Source organism: Phragmites australis, chromosome 10 (genome assembly GCF_958298935.1).
Source record: "Phragmites australis chromosome 10, lpPhrAust1.1, whole genome shotgun sequence".
Classification (NCBI taxonomy): Eukaryota; Viridiplantae; Streptophyta; class Magnoliopsida; order Poales; family Poaceae; genus Phragmites; species Phragmites australis.
Genome location: NC_084930.1, coordinates 20,061,087 through 20,078,771, shown reverse-complemented (window position 1 = coordinate 20,078,771; position 17,685 = coordinate 20,061,087). Strand labels below are relative to the sequence as shown.

The 17,685-nt window shown below is 42.5% G+C and overlaps 1 protein-coding gene across 3 annotated transcripts; it reads right to left on the bottom strand.

Moving 5' to 3' along the window:
• Positions 1 to 349: 349 nt before the first annotated feature.
• LOC133930044 (FKBP12-interacting protein of 37 kDa-like) lies at positions 350 to 13,491 on the bottom strand. Of its 3 annotated transcripts, XM_062376737.1 has the most exons (13): positions 13,317 to 13,489; positions 13,098 to 13,159; positions 12,074 to 12,141; positions 11,927 to 11,963; positions 9,128 to 9,215; positions 8,979 to 9,043; positions 8,119 to 8,196; positions 7,816 to 7,863; positions 4,382 to 4,435; positions 2,791 to 2,952; positions 2,074 to 2,143; positions 742 to 797; positions 350 to 663 (listed from the first exon to the last, which is right to left on the bottom strand). In XM_062376737.1, exons 1-13 carry the CDS (start codon positions 13,330 to 13,332, stop codon positions 493 to 495), a joined length of 975 nt encoding a protein of 324 aa, XP_062232721.1. In that variant the 5' UTR covers positions 13,333 to 13,489; the 3' UTR covers positions 350 to 492. The 3 variants fall into 3 exon arrangements, with proteins under 3 accessions (XP_062232721.1, XP_062232722.1, XP_062232723.1); XM_062376738.1 differs by lacking the exons at positions 350 to 663; positions 742 to 797 and having other exon boundaries at positions 2,081 to 2,326; positions 13,317 to 13,491; XM_062376739.1 differs by lacking the exons at positions 350 to 663; positions 742 to 797; positions 2,074 to 2,143 and adding an exon at positions 2,362 to 2,507 and having other exon boundaries at positions 13,317 to 13,491.
• Positions 13,492 to 17,685: the final 4,194 nt, after the last annotated feature.

The window sequence follows — 17,685 nt, the reverse complement described above, 5'->3', positions numbered from 1 at the left end:
AACCCCAGTGCCGATGAATTAGAAAACTCCAAGCTGAATGACATTATTTAGCGGCATTAACCAACACCCAGTGTCCCATTGTTCATCATCGAATCGCAACTGATCAAAATGTAAATCCTAGCGAACCGCTGACCAATGGAAACAACTGATCCACGAGGATACAGCATTTTACCGCCAGGGCAGGAGCACCATGGTGTTCAGATCTGCAGAGATTGCATTGCCCCCGCGCCAGGACAGCTATTTTTATTTACCCTTCAGATGGCAAGGATAGTAAATTATGTGCGAGTTCTATTCAAACTTTACAAACTGTACCAAATATAAAAATTAAACATGCAGCCAGGCTCAGACATAAATAGAATATGTTAGATAAACTGCATAATTTAGTACTTTTGATACATCACAGTCCCAAGAAATACAGTTACATTTAGCCTACACAATACAGATGGATTTTTCAACACAACCCAAGTAGCTCTACGGGAAACTGCCGTACCATTAAGTTTCCACTTTTATTGGCTCTGGATCTGAAGATGTATTCAAGTCATTTCCAGCTTCGTTCCTTTCTTCAACTGCTGTGTCTTCAGTAGATTCTTTCTGGGAAAGCATCTCCTTCAACCTTCTCAGCTCTAAATCCTTAGCTTCTAACTCCTCTTGCAGAATGTACACCTGCAAAAGTTGCCAGTTCAAGATCATTAGTGTTCGGAAAGGCAATTAACTAATCGCAGTAAGAATGATAAAGCTTACCATTTCGTTGGATCTCTCAACGTCATTTGTTAAACCATCCATGTGTTTATACAAAACTGACAACAAAAGAAAAAGGTCAAATAGATCCATAATAGAAGAAAGAATTTACATAATACGAACTTGCGAAATTTTCTGAACCATAATTGCAACACATGGCCGTATCTGGTGCAATATTATATCCAAAAACAATCAACTGAACTCCAAACATGGACCAATAAAGTGAACAAAAAATGGATATACCAGATTTCGGGTTGAGCCCTTAAATGATTTTCAACCCATGAGGAAAAGTTATCCATCATGTGACTGCCACGTCCCCCTCCCCACAAGAGTCTCAAGTCCGATCTACCAATTACTTGTTGAACATTCTATGTAAAAAGATTGTATGACTGCACCTAGATATGTCTAGACATCAGTTTAATGATATCAGTGTATTCATAGCTTATAGTGGTCCTAATGTCCGTGCAGAAGGGTCATTGGTGTAGTGATGATTGCACGACTGCACCTAGATATGTCTAATAACATCGTCAGTGCACACATGCACGGACAATAGGAACACTATATATGAATACACCAATAGCACCTAGATAGAGTCAAGGGGTAATTTGGTGTAAAAAGATTACATACTGCATATTTGCTTTGTAATGATATTTAAGGGATGATTGCCTATCAGTAGTTCCGTACAGTAGATATTTCGAAATCACCAGGAAGTCTTAGCTGAGAATCAGAGGGCTGCGTACTGCATAAAGGGCACTTCTTTTATAGTGGATGCAGTGTATCCATTATTAGTTTTCAACACCCCTTCACTTTTAACTTATGCCTACAAAAACATGTAAATGTCCAGGAAGGAACACTAAATTACCCTTTGACACTACAACAAGACCACTATAAGCTATGAATACACCAATAGCACCAGATAAGGAGATAAATCCTTTTAGGAATTCAACAGACCACACAGAACATAAAAAATAGGAAGCGGATTCGTCCTCTTCAATTTAAAGATACATGGATCAAACATCTGCTCTGCATGTGAAATATCAATGTAAAAAGTCACTATTTTAGGTCTACGGGAAGATAATAAAGCTGTCAGCTGTGATTCATTTGCTTTCCCAGCAATGTGTTCAATGTTATCATGAACCTCCCAAGTACCTCTTATTTAATCGTGTAAAAATAGTGACATAAATGTTAAAAAACAGGAAACTCAAATATTCTAGAATGGGAAGTGTAGATAAGGATAGTCTTGGTAGTATTCCAAGCACTAATCAGTGAGAAGCATAAAAGGGAATAAAGGATTACAAAAAAAGGAATATATGGATGAGAGACAAAATCACTAACCATCGAATTGATTCCTGAACTCATTGTTCTGGGACTTCAAAACCGCAATTTTCATTCCAAGTTCATGGATCTGTACCAAGGATATATTGTTACGAAGCATTGTTACAAGTAGTTGGGTAAGAAGCTTTTATACGCACACGTGGACATGTGAGCAGCACTATTTGCACAATATGTTTGCTTGTTCAAAGAAAATGACCAAGGACTCATTGTTCTGGGACTTCAAAACCGCAATTTTCATTCCAAGTTCATGGATCTGTACCAAGGATACATTGTTACGAAGCATTGTTACAAGTAGTTGGGTAAGAAGCTTTTATACGCACGTGGACATGTGAGCAGCACTATTTGCACAATATGTTTGCTTGTTCAAAGAAAATGACCAAGGACTCATTGTTCTGGGACTTCAAAACCGCAATTTCCATTCCAAGTTCATGGATCTGTACCAAGGATACATTGTTACGAAGCATTGTTACAAGTAGTTGGGTAAGAAGCTTTTATACGCACACGTGGACATATGAGCAGCACTATTTGTTACGAAGCATTGTTACAAGTAGTTGGGTAAGAAGCTTTTATATGACCAAGGATTCATATGTTTGCTTGTTCAAAGAAAATGACCAAGGACTCTTTTCCTCTTACAAAAATGTAAAAAACAATCAGAAAGCATATATGCATAATTTTATGTGTCCGCAAAGAAAGGTGGAAGTCTGTAAGAGCGCTTACTTTTCCTTCGGAAGCCATCGCACCAATCTCTTCGTTTTCCTCTTGCAATGTTCTACATTTGGCCATTAGCATTTTCCCAAGTTTGCTGGATGGAGTAAAATTGACAGCAGCAACATTGTCCTGTAGCTCCTTTATCTTTTTCTCTTTCTCCTCCACAAGATTCTGATACGAAAGTAGGCAGTTAAGAGTTAGTATGTATGTACAAATGTTTACTATTAGCCTGGAATATTCCGTTGAATACCATCACAATCCGACCATGACTTGCAAAATACCATCACAAAAGTGGTTGACTGAAACATACCATGGCAAACGCATAAAAAACTTGAAAATACCATCGCTCGCTGTCATGTTTTCTATCCAAAACAGCTGTTAAGAGTGCTTTTTGGAGGGAGAAAGTCTTAGAAATGCAAATATCCCCACGTTGATGTTCTTCTCCAGTCGCTCGCTTTCACAAACTGGAAGGAGGGAAGCTATCAGGAGGATTTCAACTAAAAACCAGAGGGACAACACGTTAGCACACCAATGCTAGCCATTTGGCTGACGCATGGTTAGAACAGGAAGGAGGATTGAGAAGCCCGCTGCGGCCCTTGATTCTACTGACCAGTGAGTATCACTTCGATTTTTTGTGAATTCTCATGACCAGGCCATGGGGGAGAATTGGTGGGGGCGAGAGGTGCAGAGCGATGGGTTTGCATAGTTCTTGTAGAGCTGCACTGCTGCCTCTTCTTACAACGTTCTGCAGCAAAGGAGACCGGAAGGTACCACGCGGTGGCGGTGCAAGGAGACAACTGATGGTGGGGCACAAATTCACATGCATGCACATGTTGGATGCCACTACCAGGGAGTGGTGGCACTCAGAGTGCCGATGCGGCAGATTGGTTTAAATAACAGGGGAAAAGGGAAAGAAAAAAGACTGACAGTAGATTGGTCATTTCAGACTATCTTAGCAGGAAATGTGACAGCGATGTCATTTCCAAGATTTTTGTCCCTTTGCGACGGCATTTCTCAGCCTCTTCTTTGTGATGGTATGTTTGCAAGTCAGGAACCATTATGATGAAACTGAACAAAATAACTCATTAGCCAGTGAGTCTCATGATATTATAGTTTCAGCTTTCCGAGGCCACTAAATAGAGCACAAATTTCAAAAAAAATTATTCATATTATAATTTCATATTCCTCAAAATAAGGTGCCATCAATAATTCAGTATGCTAACTAAACCAATAGATAATATGGCTAAATTACTAATCCTTTTTTCTCCCCAGAAAACATATTAATTGCTCTTGACAATTTATTACTTAATGCATCTTTTTACATGGAAACGTAAAAAGACATTCATGTGATATCTGTACACAATATGATGAAATAATGTTTGTGGCCGTCGTATGTGGTTCAATAGGATTACAGCCACCTGCATGCTTTTTCTGATACCAATATTTCACCAATAATACAAAAACTAGCGCAAAAAGATATCATAACCTCCTATTGTGGCTTTTTTAGACAATACAGCAAAATGCTTTGCATGTTCCAAACATACAGGTAAAAGATAATTTAACAAAACAAGAACTGCCTGAATCAGGAAATGCAACTAACCTTTAAGCGTGTAAATTCCTCATGAATTGCTGGATCAAGCAATAATCTCCTTGTCTGTTAAGCATGCAGAAGAATTAAGCATGCAGAAGAATACATTGAATTAAGCTAACCAGAATGTCAACATGGGGCAAAGCATTATTATGACAACTATTCAGGACATTACCTCTAAAAGAATAGTAGTTGACTTTTTAAAGTTGGTATCAATCTTTATGGGCAACTCAAAGCAACCATATAAAAGGCTATATATTGTAACGTGAGCAATCAAACCAGAGATAAGTAGTCTTTCACCAATCAAGTGCCTTACCCATAATCTACAGTCTATTTCTCCCTATTCTGGTATCTACTTTACTGTGCTAACCTGATCATGAACTAAGTTTCAGGACGGAGAGGGTGCAACACATAAATTTATCATCACAACACATCTCTTTTTTAGACCAAATGCAATATAGAAAGGCAAAAACTCTCAATATCTCAAAAAGGTGATTATCACAAAATAGAACTAAGCCTAGCACAGTTGACTAAGGGTGTGGATGTACACCCAGACCTCCCAGGTTTGAGCCCTCTTCTATGCGATTTTGGGTGCCTATTTCTTCTTATTAACAATGCCACCTAGTTCCTCCTAGGTTGGTCGATTTTTTTGTATATCATAAAAAGAACAAATTTCCATTTGGTAGAAGATAAAAAGAAATATTAATACTAAAACAGACCTAGGTTTACTTCACCTGTGCAGTAGGAATCCACTACACATGATAAAAACACTACAGTGTGCTTTGTTGTAACCTCTCTCCTTGAATATGGTTATCTTAGTTTCATTCTATATTATCTTCATCTTTACAACTTAAAAAATGCAGCTGGCTGCACATTTTTCTTTCTTCCACCCTTATCCTACCCCCAACAAAAACAGATGAAAAAGATCAATGCAGAAAGAAATAGTCCTTAACCAACTCACAACCCCTTATCTACAATAAAGCCCCTAAAGAACAAGAAAAAATCAAGAGGGCCATGCCATTCAATGAAAGATAGCAATGCTATTCTGCGGCTGATTGTGTAGGTTATTTCACAACAATATGCAGGCACCTAGTTCTAGATCACAGGTCAACTAGCGTAGATCACATTGGACTTTATCCTTGCGTCAAAGAAAGTAACACAAACAGCCGTTTCACATTAGTTTTCCAACAAAATATGTAGGTCATCAGTATTCCCAAATGATAATGGTTCACATCTAGTGTTTGCAGGCTGAAATAAGCTACTCCCTCCATTTCACAACACTTGGCACTTTGGACCAATGCATGCATATTTAGGCAATCAACTTTTGAGTACGTTTGGACAAAAAAAAAAAAAACTGCAGCAGTCTCTAACAGAGCTACTAGTGCCAACTGAGGGGTCATTTTCTTCCCTTCTCGTTATACGTGCAAGCACACAAGCTTTGAAATGTTCTGGACACTTCTCCTGTAATGTTGCATGCTCTGTATTAACCATAGACAGCACTACAATACCACAGCTCCACCTCTTGTTGTACTGTTTGACTACCACGGGCAGCTTGGTCAAAAGCGCCAAGTATTGTGAAACGGAGAGAGTAAATAATTGGTACAGTACTGATGCCAAGAACAAACTAAATCATGGTATCATGGAACTGAAATCTAATTCCATGAATAGGGCAATTTGGCAGTTGCAAGAACCAATAAAACAATTGTAAAACTAATTTCCAAGAGATGGGATACAACAAGAAGCAATTCTTTACCCCACCCCTGTCAATAATGTCAATCCGAAGCCTAACCACTTCTGTCCTCACAGCATCATGATCAACTTGATCCTGATAGATTGACACTTCGACTCCCTCACGCTGCTTCACCTCCACCACTCAACAGCAGGACTCATAAGTTAACTACTTCACCACTCCCCACCACCTCTCCCTTCCCGGCCACCTCTGCTCCACAATGCTTGTGACCAATATAAAGTGCTCGAACCCATTGCTGAAAGATTTACCCACCCTCGTTGACAGAAAAGACAGCAGGTGGCTCATTGCAGTGGCAACCCCTTGGGGAATCAATGGGCTTGCTGATGATGAGTGCAAGCATGGCAGTGGCCCCAAAGCACACTCTGTCGATGTTGGTATGCATCAGTGTTGATGATTGCTTGATTAGGCTCCATGAAATAGAGATCAGAAGTTCTTGCCTTAGTTTTTTTTCTTGGAAACAACATTTTCAATTAATCAAATTCAAATTCTATTGGAATACGATTACTATCCAATTGAGTAACCCAAATTCAATTAATGAACCCGAACGGAGTATGATAGGAATCAGGGTTTGTACATAGTTATCATGGCGTCGCCATATTGACAATATGGCGGTGTTTTGCTCCTCGCTGCGGCACTGGAGTATATGGCGTCCGCTTGGAGCGGGAGCGGCGCGAGAGATGCGGGGCGAAGCAATCTGGAGAAGCACGGGGTGCCGCCGCCGCTAGAGTTGGATGTGGGCGGGGGGATGAAATCCCTAACCTTACCCCCACCCCAGCCTTATATATGTCGGATGGGTGGGCCGGATTGGCATGGGCCAAAAGGCCCGGTGGGCGGTGCAAATTTTGCATAACCCCCTTAGTTTTCTAATATATTACATGCTGATTCAATATAACCTCAATTATATTACAAATTTTTGTATTTAAGCCCCTCATGGTATTAATAATTGCAAAAAATATTGTGTATTTCTGCATTTACATCTATTACATATCTACGACATTGAAGTATCTTTATTGTGTATTGCGTCAACAGTGACATTGAGTTCTATGTTTTTGTGCTACATTTACATTGCTATTTATCTTTTGTGCTGCATTTACATATAATAATATCCTAGACTATAACTGTTGAGCTACATTTACGTCGCCATTTGCTAATATCCTAGACTATAATGTGTGTATTCGCCATGTGTGTATGGTGTCGCTAGGCCATGCGTCATGGCGCTGTAAAGTTGTGAAGATGGTGGGTCACCACACCTCGTCACGCCGCCATAACAACCATGCATTTGGCATACTGCCAAATGAGGCATGGAAAAATACTCTTACAACATTGATCCCTTCCCTCCTCATCTGTCCAATTCCTTCTATGATGCCATGATGAGGGCTCTTACAGTTCATTTGATGGGAGAGAGACCGCTGGGCAGGGATCAAGGCCTCGGCATGGTGAAGTATTTTCTCCAGAGATGAGTTAGCACTGTATTTGGATGCTCATGAGGGGCTTCCTGCCCATTTTTAAATTATTTTTTCAAACTTGTATGGCCAAATGGCCTTCTGTGAGACCTTTTTTTTCACCCTGCGTGTGCGGGCGTGTGTGGGAGGGGGGGGGTTCTAAATTGTCATTACCCCCCAACATGTAATAAACAATAGGTCATTTAGGTACATGATACAATTCGTATGAAAAACTTAAGAAGCATCATGTTTACCTGCATCGACGGTGGCCTTAATTGAGTTTTTAAATCTCTAACTGCAGACTGCAAAAATGTACAGACAAGAAAAAAAAATTCGACAATCAGCAAGAGAATGAGGAACCACAAAATGAATAAAATAGCAGCAGGAATAGTGAAAAAATTAAGCCCATGGTCCTATCAAATAAGTTAAATCTTTCTAGTAAGTTTGCAATTTGTTGCCATTTTGGACTGTACATTATAGTTTTCTTTAAAAAATCAACAGACTTATCTATATTTACATGTTTCTCCTCATAGAAAAACAAGGCTGCCAGAGGGTACCTTGAGTTCTGCAATCTCCTGCTCTCGTTTTGCAAATGTAACAATAAAAGCAGCCTCCCTTTTCTTTGCTTTCTCCAGCTGAGTATGTAAAAACATATCAATAAAATTTAAGCAAAGCTGAACTAATTTACTAGTTCTCATATACAAATGTTCACCTAGACACTAGACGTAGACAGATGGTCACTCCGTGACTATCGTCTAGTCTCTCTAGACGACGACTAGACGGTCTAGACATTTTTGTACTATAGCATCAATTATGCAAACAAATAGCTATATGCTCCAGAGTACCATACTATATTTTTCAAGTGAGATGCAAACAAATAGCTATAAGGAGGAGTTGCGGAGGAGTCCACGACAGAAGAAGAGGCAAGCAGTGGACCAGAGCACATATCCGAGAGACCGCGGACGGCAAAGAGGAGTTACGGAGTGGAGGGGACATGGACCCGATGGGTGATGGCGCAAGCGCGGGGGCGACTGCAACCAGCGGCGATTGGAGACAGTGGGTGAGAGGAGAGACCGAGAAACGATGGATGGGGAATGGTTTGGGGCCTCTTTATCCCAAAGGCCAAACCCTAAAGCCTTTGTGCGGATGGGCACAGCTGAAACTTTTCCTCCTGCGCAGCAGTGCCAAGATGCTGCATTGTCGAGACGGCTAACTAGTCACGTCCAGGAATCGTATAGCGCCGCCAAATAGACTGTCTTTGACCAAAGTTGACCATCTAGACGGTCTACCTATCTAGAGGTGCAACTACCCCCTAAACTCAACGCCAACCCCTCGACTAGCGTCTAGTTGTTGGTCTAGATATGCTAGACAACCATCTACGAGAACACTTTATACAAACATGACAAAAAGGACCAACCTGCTCCCTCAATGACTCCTCCGATGACTTCAGGTTATTGAGGTAAGAAACTACTGAAACAGGATCTGTATTTAAAGTAAATCAATATACTTGGTGATTTGGTCAATCATTACAAAATATTTGGAAGGACCTGTATTTAATCCGCAAACCTGGGTTGGTTCCAACAGGTACAGCTGGGATGTTCTGCAATGCTGAATGCCACTTCTGGATTTCCAATTTAGTAGCTTCCAGTTCCACCTGTTATGCATGTAAATACAGCATTTCAGATATTATTTCCAACGCCCAAATAACTGGGTAGAAGTGTTACTGGAACGGACGGAAGTAACAACTGTGTGAGTAATTGCACAGATAAATATTACTTCATCCCCTGTTTATCTCTATACCAATTTCATTTTTCTACTTCAATCTTTTAAACGAATTTATCTTTTCAGCAGTGCATTTTTATTTATAGGCTATTGGCCTTCTGTTTCAGCAGTCCCTTGATCATGCAGAGTTCTTGGGACAACTTGATTTATTCTTGCTTGACTGAAATGATCTGACCTCTACTATATAGGAGCCGTCTCTAACAATCTTGGCTGACAAATCTTATCTCTAACTAATTTAACTTGATATTCAAACCAACTAACAAATTAAGGATCGACTGATAAACAAAGCAAACAATTGGGGTGCTGCTACATGCTACAGTACACCGCACTACAGCAATCTGTGTTTGCCAGCCCAAAAAGGCCGCACATGACATATAGAATGTAATACTGCAAGTTTTTGCCCTTAGCTGTCTAACTACAAATCTGTGTCGCCCGGCTAAACGTTCTTTAGAAAAGGGGTAAGAAAAAAAGGAACACTTCGCCTGGGATGCAAATAAGCAAAGAACCCTCTTGTCACTAACATCCCATCATCCCCTCCCATTGAGCCAGTCGCAAATTGTGCCTCACGTACTCTTATCAGCACTGGTGACTGTTGACAATGCCGACGCACCTCCCTAATCACACCGCCATAACTGCATACCACCATAACTGTTGCTGGATGCATCACTGCATATAGCCACCTTAGATATCACAGTTTGTCTGGGACAGTTATCAGAGTGTCACCTAGTTATCGCCTAGTAGATGCCAAGGCATCCAATCAGCTGGTGGACAACTAGACACCACAGAGCTTTGACAAAGATAGAGAAGGTTGAGTGACTGGGATTTCAAGGTGACACAATGGCATATGATAGCAATGAGGTCTGCAGCACATGGTAGCAGAGAGGGCTACTATTCACCACCAAAGGCTTGATTGGCCTAGATGTTTAATGCCATGGGTGCAGAGAGGCAAATCTGATGTTGTCACCCAACTGTTGTGTCTTGTGTGCCCATGCAGTAATGCCATCGCGCAATACTACAATGTTGTGGAAATCTGAGAGGAATCTGAGATGGAGCAAAAGAGGATAGACATATGCAGGGAGGGGTTGTTTCATGCTCAAATATAGCATCAAGTAGATTGGAGGGATTTGATCAGCACTGTTCAGTTGCAATCGTGCGGCTATGGCTGGCGTTTGAAGGATTTTCCACCTGATACATTGCCTTTTATATCGTATACAAGGCCCTCGTTGTATGATTAAGCAATCAGAATTAATCTTGGACTGAACATTACGAAAAGGTCGAATAGCTATTCTGAAACAATCAAAGATTATTACCAGGGGCAAAAGTGATGGATATATTTGTAAGAATCAGATTTCATAAGAAATTGAAAATGTAAGGCTACACCGGATACCTCTGAAACACTGATACTTCAAGAAGGCATTGTATCCGTATCAGATACCGTATCCAATACCGATACGCGCCGGATGCGTATCCGGTATCCGACGAGTATCCGAAAAAATAACTATGTAAATTTCAGATACGCAATTGGATACTTCTTTGATACTTTGGGGATACGGCCCAGCACATTTGCACCCGCATGACCTAACAAGTCGCATGCAGTCTCGCATGCCAGCCGCTGCCCACAGTCCCACATGCCTCCTTCTCATAGAGTCGCCCGCATACCAGCATGCCCTCCCAGCTGGCACGCCCTAGCCGCCCTCCCACCGCCCGCACGCCAGTCACCGCTCGCGACGCCCTCCTAGCTGCAGCGGCGGTGAGTTCCTCTCTAGCTCACCCCTTTTTCAGGTTAATTGGTTAACAAAATTGGCTGGTGGTTATGATTCATAGGGAGTGGAAACAATTTTGCATGTTGTGAAGATGACAAAGCAAATTATTGTTGATATTGCATACTTTGAACTACCTTTTGTCATCTCATATGCAAATTACTGATGAGTTAAATCTAGGCATATGCATTGGTTTGATAGGACATGTTGGCAATAGTAGCCTCTAGGTGCTTCAGATAATAATAAACATGCACTGCAAACTTGTTCTTATTTAAAAAAAAGTAAAACGTATCCGCGTATTGGGTTTTCTGGGAAATGATATATCTCCGTATTCGTATCGGTGCTGCCTAGCCGAATACATATAGATCATACTTTTCCTCAATTAAAAACTTTATTTGGGTCGAAAACTAACATGACAGTAAATCATCACAGTGAGCAAACGACATAGAAGTTTCTGGAAATTAATCATATTTCAAAAAACAACAAAACGATATAGTGAGGACTTCTGTTTCTTTGTATATGAAAAAATCAATGTGATTTCTATTCCATAAGAAGCACAAGAAACTAGCAGCGCCAGCAACATATCTTTACATTTTTGCCTTTTGGTTCTTCTCTTGTACAGCTAACAGTTACATGCAAATATTTTCTTTCCACTTGCAGAAAAACTGATTACCAAGTGAATGATAATTTACAGCTAGCATCTTATACCAAAATTATGGAATAATAACTGAGTAGTAGAACACATAACATATAATATATACAGATAACAGTATCATAATGCACTAGTAAATGAGAACAGCCCGAAAGGTGAATAGTGACAAACCTGGCAGGATGCAAGGCTATGTTTACACTCCTGCAAACTTCAGAAGTGAGAGAAACTCAGTCCAATGTTTACAATTAACAATATAACTGCATTTTTTTGCTAACAGAGAATCAGAGCTCAAAAGGTCAAACATGAAATGTGACGTACCTTTCACGAAGTGATAGAATCATTCCTGTTGCAGCTCCTGGTGCACTTTCCTCAACCTTTGTCTTTGCCTACACCACAAATTATAGTCTTAATGCAGCATCTTTTGGCCCAAATCACACAAAGTCTTGTCTTATAAAGCAGTCAGGCAACAAGTTCAATAAAGGGCTAAAAACAGGCACTATTTTCTTGATTACTGCATCACTTGGAACAAATATAATACTACTACATGATTCAACTTCAAACCCATACCTAGGAATGTGCCATCTTTCCATTATCCTAGAAACTATTCGGCTTCGTAGTCCATATAAGATAAGGAAATGGACATAGCATCTCATTCAATGGACACAGTTTCAGTCCCTACCATTGCTAGTAGGCAAGGATGCGTGTTTTTTTGTTTCTTGCTTAGCCTTTCCTTTTGGGAAAGGTGAGCACAGATTTAATTACAGCCACCCCCTAGCTTCGCAAGGCAAGGCTAACAAAACAAACATGACCTAACATGCTAAGCATTTTTCACATAACACTGTTCCAAAATACAGCCTGTTTGGCAGAGGTAATTTTTGCTGAAGATATAAAATCTATTGCTTGGTTAGTAGACATGGGCATTGGAATTTTGGTGGGACGGGAAATGGGAATTTGAGGGTCCAAGTCCCATCGCTTTAGACCAATGTGGAGGGGGAAGATAATTGGAAGGGGGCAGATTTTAAAGGGAAGATGAATGCCTTCACCATTCATGGACTACAAATCAATTTCCTAGAATTTCCCACCCCTTTTTGCTACACAAGGCATTTGAACAAAAAAGCAATTTTCCACACCCAATCCCACCCACCACAAATTCCCTCCTCCATACTCGCATTCACCTTCCTAATTGTTGCAACAAAAAATGTGACAGTAGTTTCCACAACATGTACTCCGTCTTATGCCTAATATTCGCTGTGAATTGTTTCCAGCGGCCAGATACAAATAGAAACGAAAGAGTTTACACTAGATTCTAACAAAAAGGGAACAGTAACAACAATCGCTTAACCTTTTTGGAAGCGAAGACGTCATCGTCATCGTCGTCCAGATCGCCGAACGGTCTCTTCTCGCCTGCAGATAGAAGCAGCCGAAACAGGCACCATAAGAAAACCAAGTGGCATGGGATGGATCCTCAGAAGCGAATGCCAGCGGCGGACTTGCCCCAAGAATTGCGGGAGATAAACCCTAAACCGATACTAAGTCCACCACGCAGGAGGCCCAAGGATACCTGGATCAGCGTTCATCTGTATCGACGTGTGTTCGGCCGGCGGGCGCGGAGGGTGGTGGAGAGCTTGAAGGTTCGGGAAGCAATCAGGTGGTGGAGGCTGGGCGGCGGTGCCTCAGCCTTGAGGACGGCGGCGGAGGGGAGGGGGGGTGGGTATTTGCTTCAATTACGGTCCAGAGCTTAGGAGAGGACTTTTGGGCTGGGGACGACGCATCTCGAGATTAAGGCCGAAAGAAATGGAAGTGCGGCATTCTCGATAGCGCACGCCCCTGTGCGCCGAAAAACGCACAGCCCACGCGATTCGAGCAAACAGGCCTGGGCCGATGGGGCCAGGTACTACCTATAAGTCAAGGCTGTTGTCAAGGCTGTTCGCTAAAACTCTAGCTCCAAATTTCAAAAAATTCATGGAGGTGAAGTTTAGAGTGTGAGATATTTAAATAAGCTATTTTATTTTTAATTCAGATTAAAAATAGATACTTAAACTATTTTAACTAATAAACTCTACATCTAAGATGAAGCTTATAAAACTAAACGAGTCCTAAGATTCGCAGGCAGGGAAGGACGGATAGCTTTGATTTGCACAGACTGACTAGCCCTGCATAGTGAGAAGGGACACGTGGTGAAATTTAATTTGGATTTGGGACTTAAACAAAATTATCTCTCAAATCATTGGTCCGTTTTTAATCTGTTTGAACCATGATTCTGCTTAAAATTAATGCAACAGAAATAAAGATCCAATATACAAATATTTTTATTATTTTTATTTTTTAAAAAATAAAATTTGAATATACTAGTTCAACATTTTAAAATATACTATTTTAACATTTTCCAAGCAAAATATTCAACTAGGTTTTTCAAGCTGCGGAACTATGTTTTGTAAAATTTCAAATCAAGTCTTTTAAAATATTGAATGTATATAAAAAGATAAAATCATATATATATCAGTGAAAAACAAAAAGGATAAAGAAGAAAAAAAATACCCGACGCTCTCAGGCCTTGGTCCTTTTGGTTGGTGGGCCTCGTATTGGGCTGATGGGCTGCGCTATATGGAAGCTAAATGTAACACACCATCTATGTATAAACAGTTTGAACCAATATGTTCTTCACAATTAATGGATATTGAATATATTTTTACTTCTTATGTGATTTTCACAAGACTCAACAAATCACATGTAAAATGTTGGACATCCTTTCACAAATTGTTGCATAAAGTCATTTAATTGCCGAGGTTATATAAGAGGTAAAAAGATTTATAATATTAACTAAAATGAATAAGTTATAAGTAAATAAAAAAGGAAAAACACTCAAATAAAGAAAACGAAAAAGGACCTATCTAGCCGCTTTTCATAGCTGTTGCACACAAAGTATGAATAACTACTACAACAAGTAAAAGGGTTTATTTTCTGCTGGGGGAAACACTCCAACCTGAGATATTTATACGGTGCACTATAGCATTACTGTAGGAATCATAATATCCCCACTACCACGTGGTGTGTACAGGGATGAAGGATCCAGAACCCCTCCTATCCACGTGGTTGTTGGATAATATCATAGGGGCAGGGTGGTAATATCCCCTGCTCCTTCTCCCTATAAAAGAAACCCCACATGGGAGGTGAAAGGGGGAAGGAGACTCCCGGGGAAGGATTTTTCTCCTCTGATCAGATGTAAAAACTCCTCTTGTAACCAGTTGATACACATCATAAGCAAAAGCACAGAATATAGGGCTGTTATCCGACCAGAAGGTCCGAACTTGGTAAAATCTCTTGTGTTCTTAGGTCCATCACAGACGCACCCCTTCTCTCGCTCTCTCCTCTCAGCTCACTGTAGTTCCTAAGCTTGAGTCTCCTTATTGGAAGAGACTCTCACCGTACTCTGTTCGCGCAAGACATCCTCTTGCGCCAACAGCGCACCGTCTGTGGGGATGCAGATAGAAAAATCCATAAGAGGAAAGAGGTTGGGAAGACATCAAAAGAGCAAAACATGTCCTCGGGTCTGTAGGCCAGGACGACACCTCTGAACACAGCTCTATGCGCAATGTGTCCGGAGGCTGCCGGAGCCTCCCTCTGTCCTTCAGCAGTCATTAGCATCTTGCGGGTGAAGAAACCGCAATTGCATCAGCCCGGGCGCACGCGAACGGTAGCCATGGCGTGCTGTGAGCCGCTTCCGAGGCTGTCCGAAGGCAACGCACGTACAAGTGTGGCTCCCCATGCCCATCCAGCCTCGAGCAAAGACTAAACCATGTGAGGGCAAAGGCAAAAGATAAAATCTGTGCAAACCTCCACTCACAAGTGGTGCTCTCTACCTCTCTCTCGCACGTAGGTCTAGAGAGCTCGAGCTCTTGCAGCCATGAAGATTCTGCTGCTTACTTCTTCTCTTGCCTCACAGCTCCTAGGCCTCCGAGCTGGACATGCTTTGCAAGATTCCGCCGGAGGTCCACCTTGCTCCAAAGCCGCACCCGCCGGAGGGCCACCTCGCATCGGAGCACCCCCTGACTCTGGAAGCCCCTCCGCTATCGAAGCCCGCGCGCTCGACGCTAGAGGATCCTTCGCTGACAAAATCTCACTGCACTCCATTGAGATATTACAGCCATATGCTTAAAAGGCTCTACGGGAGCACGAACAAGTCATCTGCTACGGGACTAGGCATTATGCATGTACACGTACAGCCATGGATGCAAATTGAGAGGAAGTCCGCTGCTGGAGCCACTCCTAGCCGCTCTGAAGGCTCCCTCCGCCCGGAGCACAACCTCTTCGAAGGCACCTCCGTCTTGTCGCCGCGCTAGAGTCTACTCTCCGAAGCCTCCGACTCACCTAGTGCTCGGGCCACCCTCGCTCCGAAGGCCCCTCCGGTTCTTCTCCATGCTGAAGGCCCCTCCATCCACTCCGCTGCTCACAACCGCTTCGAAGGCACCTTCTTCTCGTAGTCACTCCGGAGGTCCTCTCCGGCTCGCTGCCATTTCGGAGGCCTCTCCGGCTCGCTGCCACTCTGGAGACCTCGCCAGAGACTATCTTCGACAACACGAACTTCTTCGGCCTCAGCTACTCCAACTCCAATGGGCTCCCTCCGATATTCCGAAGGCCCCTCCGGCCTCAGCTACTACAACTCCTGTGGCCTCCCTCCGGTGTCACAAAACCCCTCCGGCCTTGGCTACTCTGGCTCCGGTCTCTCCTCGACTTCACGAAGGACCCTTCCAGCTTTAGCTGCTCCAAATGTTGGATCAGTCCTACACACGCAGACTCACGTGAGCACAGCACATGCACAAGAAAGAAAGAGGCTAACACTCAAGAACTCAACTATTGTGGAGAAGCTAGCAACATGGACGTATGGTTGCTGGTGGCCAAACATGCTTGCATGCAACCATGCACGTTCTATGGAGCACTACTGCTTCATGAGTGCATACAAGACCGCAAGCATTCCCATGTTCGCATACACCTACGCCCGCACTCTGGTCCACCACGCCTGTATCCTCGCCGGAGGCCACATCTGCGTCACCTCATGCTGGGGGCCGTGCCTAGAGGCCGAGCTCCAGCCCAACTCCATGCCGGAGGCCGCCCTCAGTGAGTTCGGTGCTGCGCCATGTCGCTCCGCGCGTCCGTAGCTCTTTGGGGCAATCACGGGCCACATGCGAAGGTAAGAACCCACATGCTAAGCCCTTCCCTACAAACCGGTGGAGTTCCTTGACTCTACCGATGTTCTAAAAACCTCCACACGCGGAGATGTTTCCAAAACCTCTGCACCTGAAGGCCTTGCCTCGGTGTGAAGATGTTTTACAAACAGATGTTTCAAAAACCTCCGCAAGATGGGAGAGTCTTTCAAAAAACCTCTGCAAAAAACAGAGAGTCTTCCCAAAAACCTCCGCAAATACGGAGAGTCTTCCAAAAACCTCCGCAAAAACGGAGAGTCTTTTCAAAAACCTCCCTAAATCAGAGATGCCTTAAAAAACCTCAGCATGCGGAGATGTCTTAAGAGAAAAACCTCCGCACACGAAGATGTTCTAAAAACCTTCGCACACGGAAATGTTCGAAAAACCTTCGCAAAACGGAGATATCTTAAAAACCTCCTCACCGATGGCATAGCCTCGGTGATGGAGAGGTCTTAAAGACCTATCGTACAATACCTCCAGCATCTTGAAGGCAGTGCCTTCATGCCGGAGAAGTAATTCCATCCACTATCTTTAAGGTCTAGCTATCCTACGTGGTGGATAGGCAAAGACTGCTCCGGCATAGTGAAGGCGTAAGCCTCCGTGCTAGACAGGCATATTCCGTCCACCATCTTTAAGGTCTAGCTAACATACGTGGCGGATAGGCAAAGACTGCTTCGGCATCTTGAAGGCATAGCCTCCGTTCTGGTCAGGCATAAATCCTCCACCATA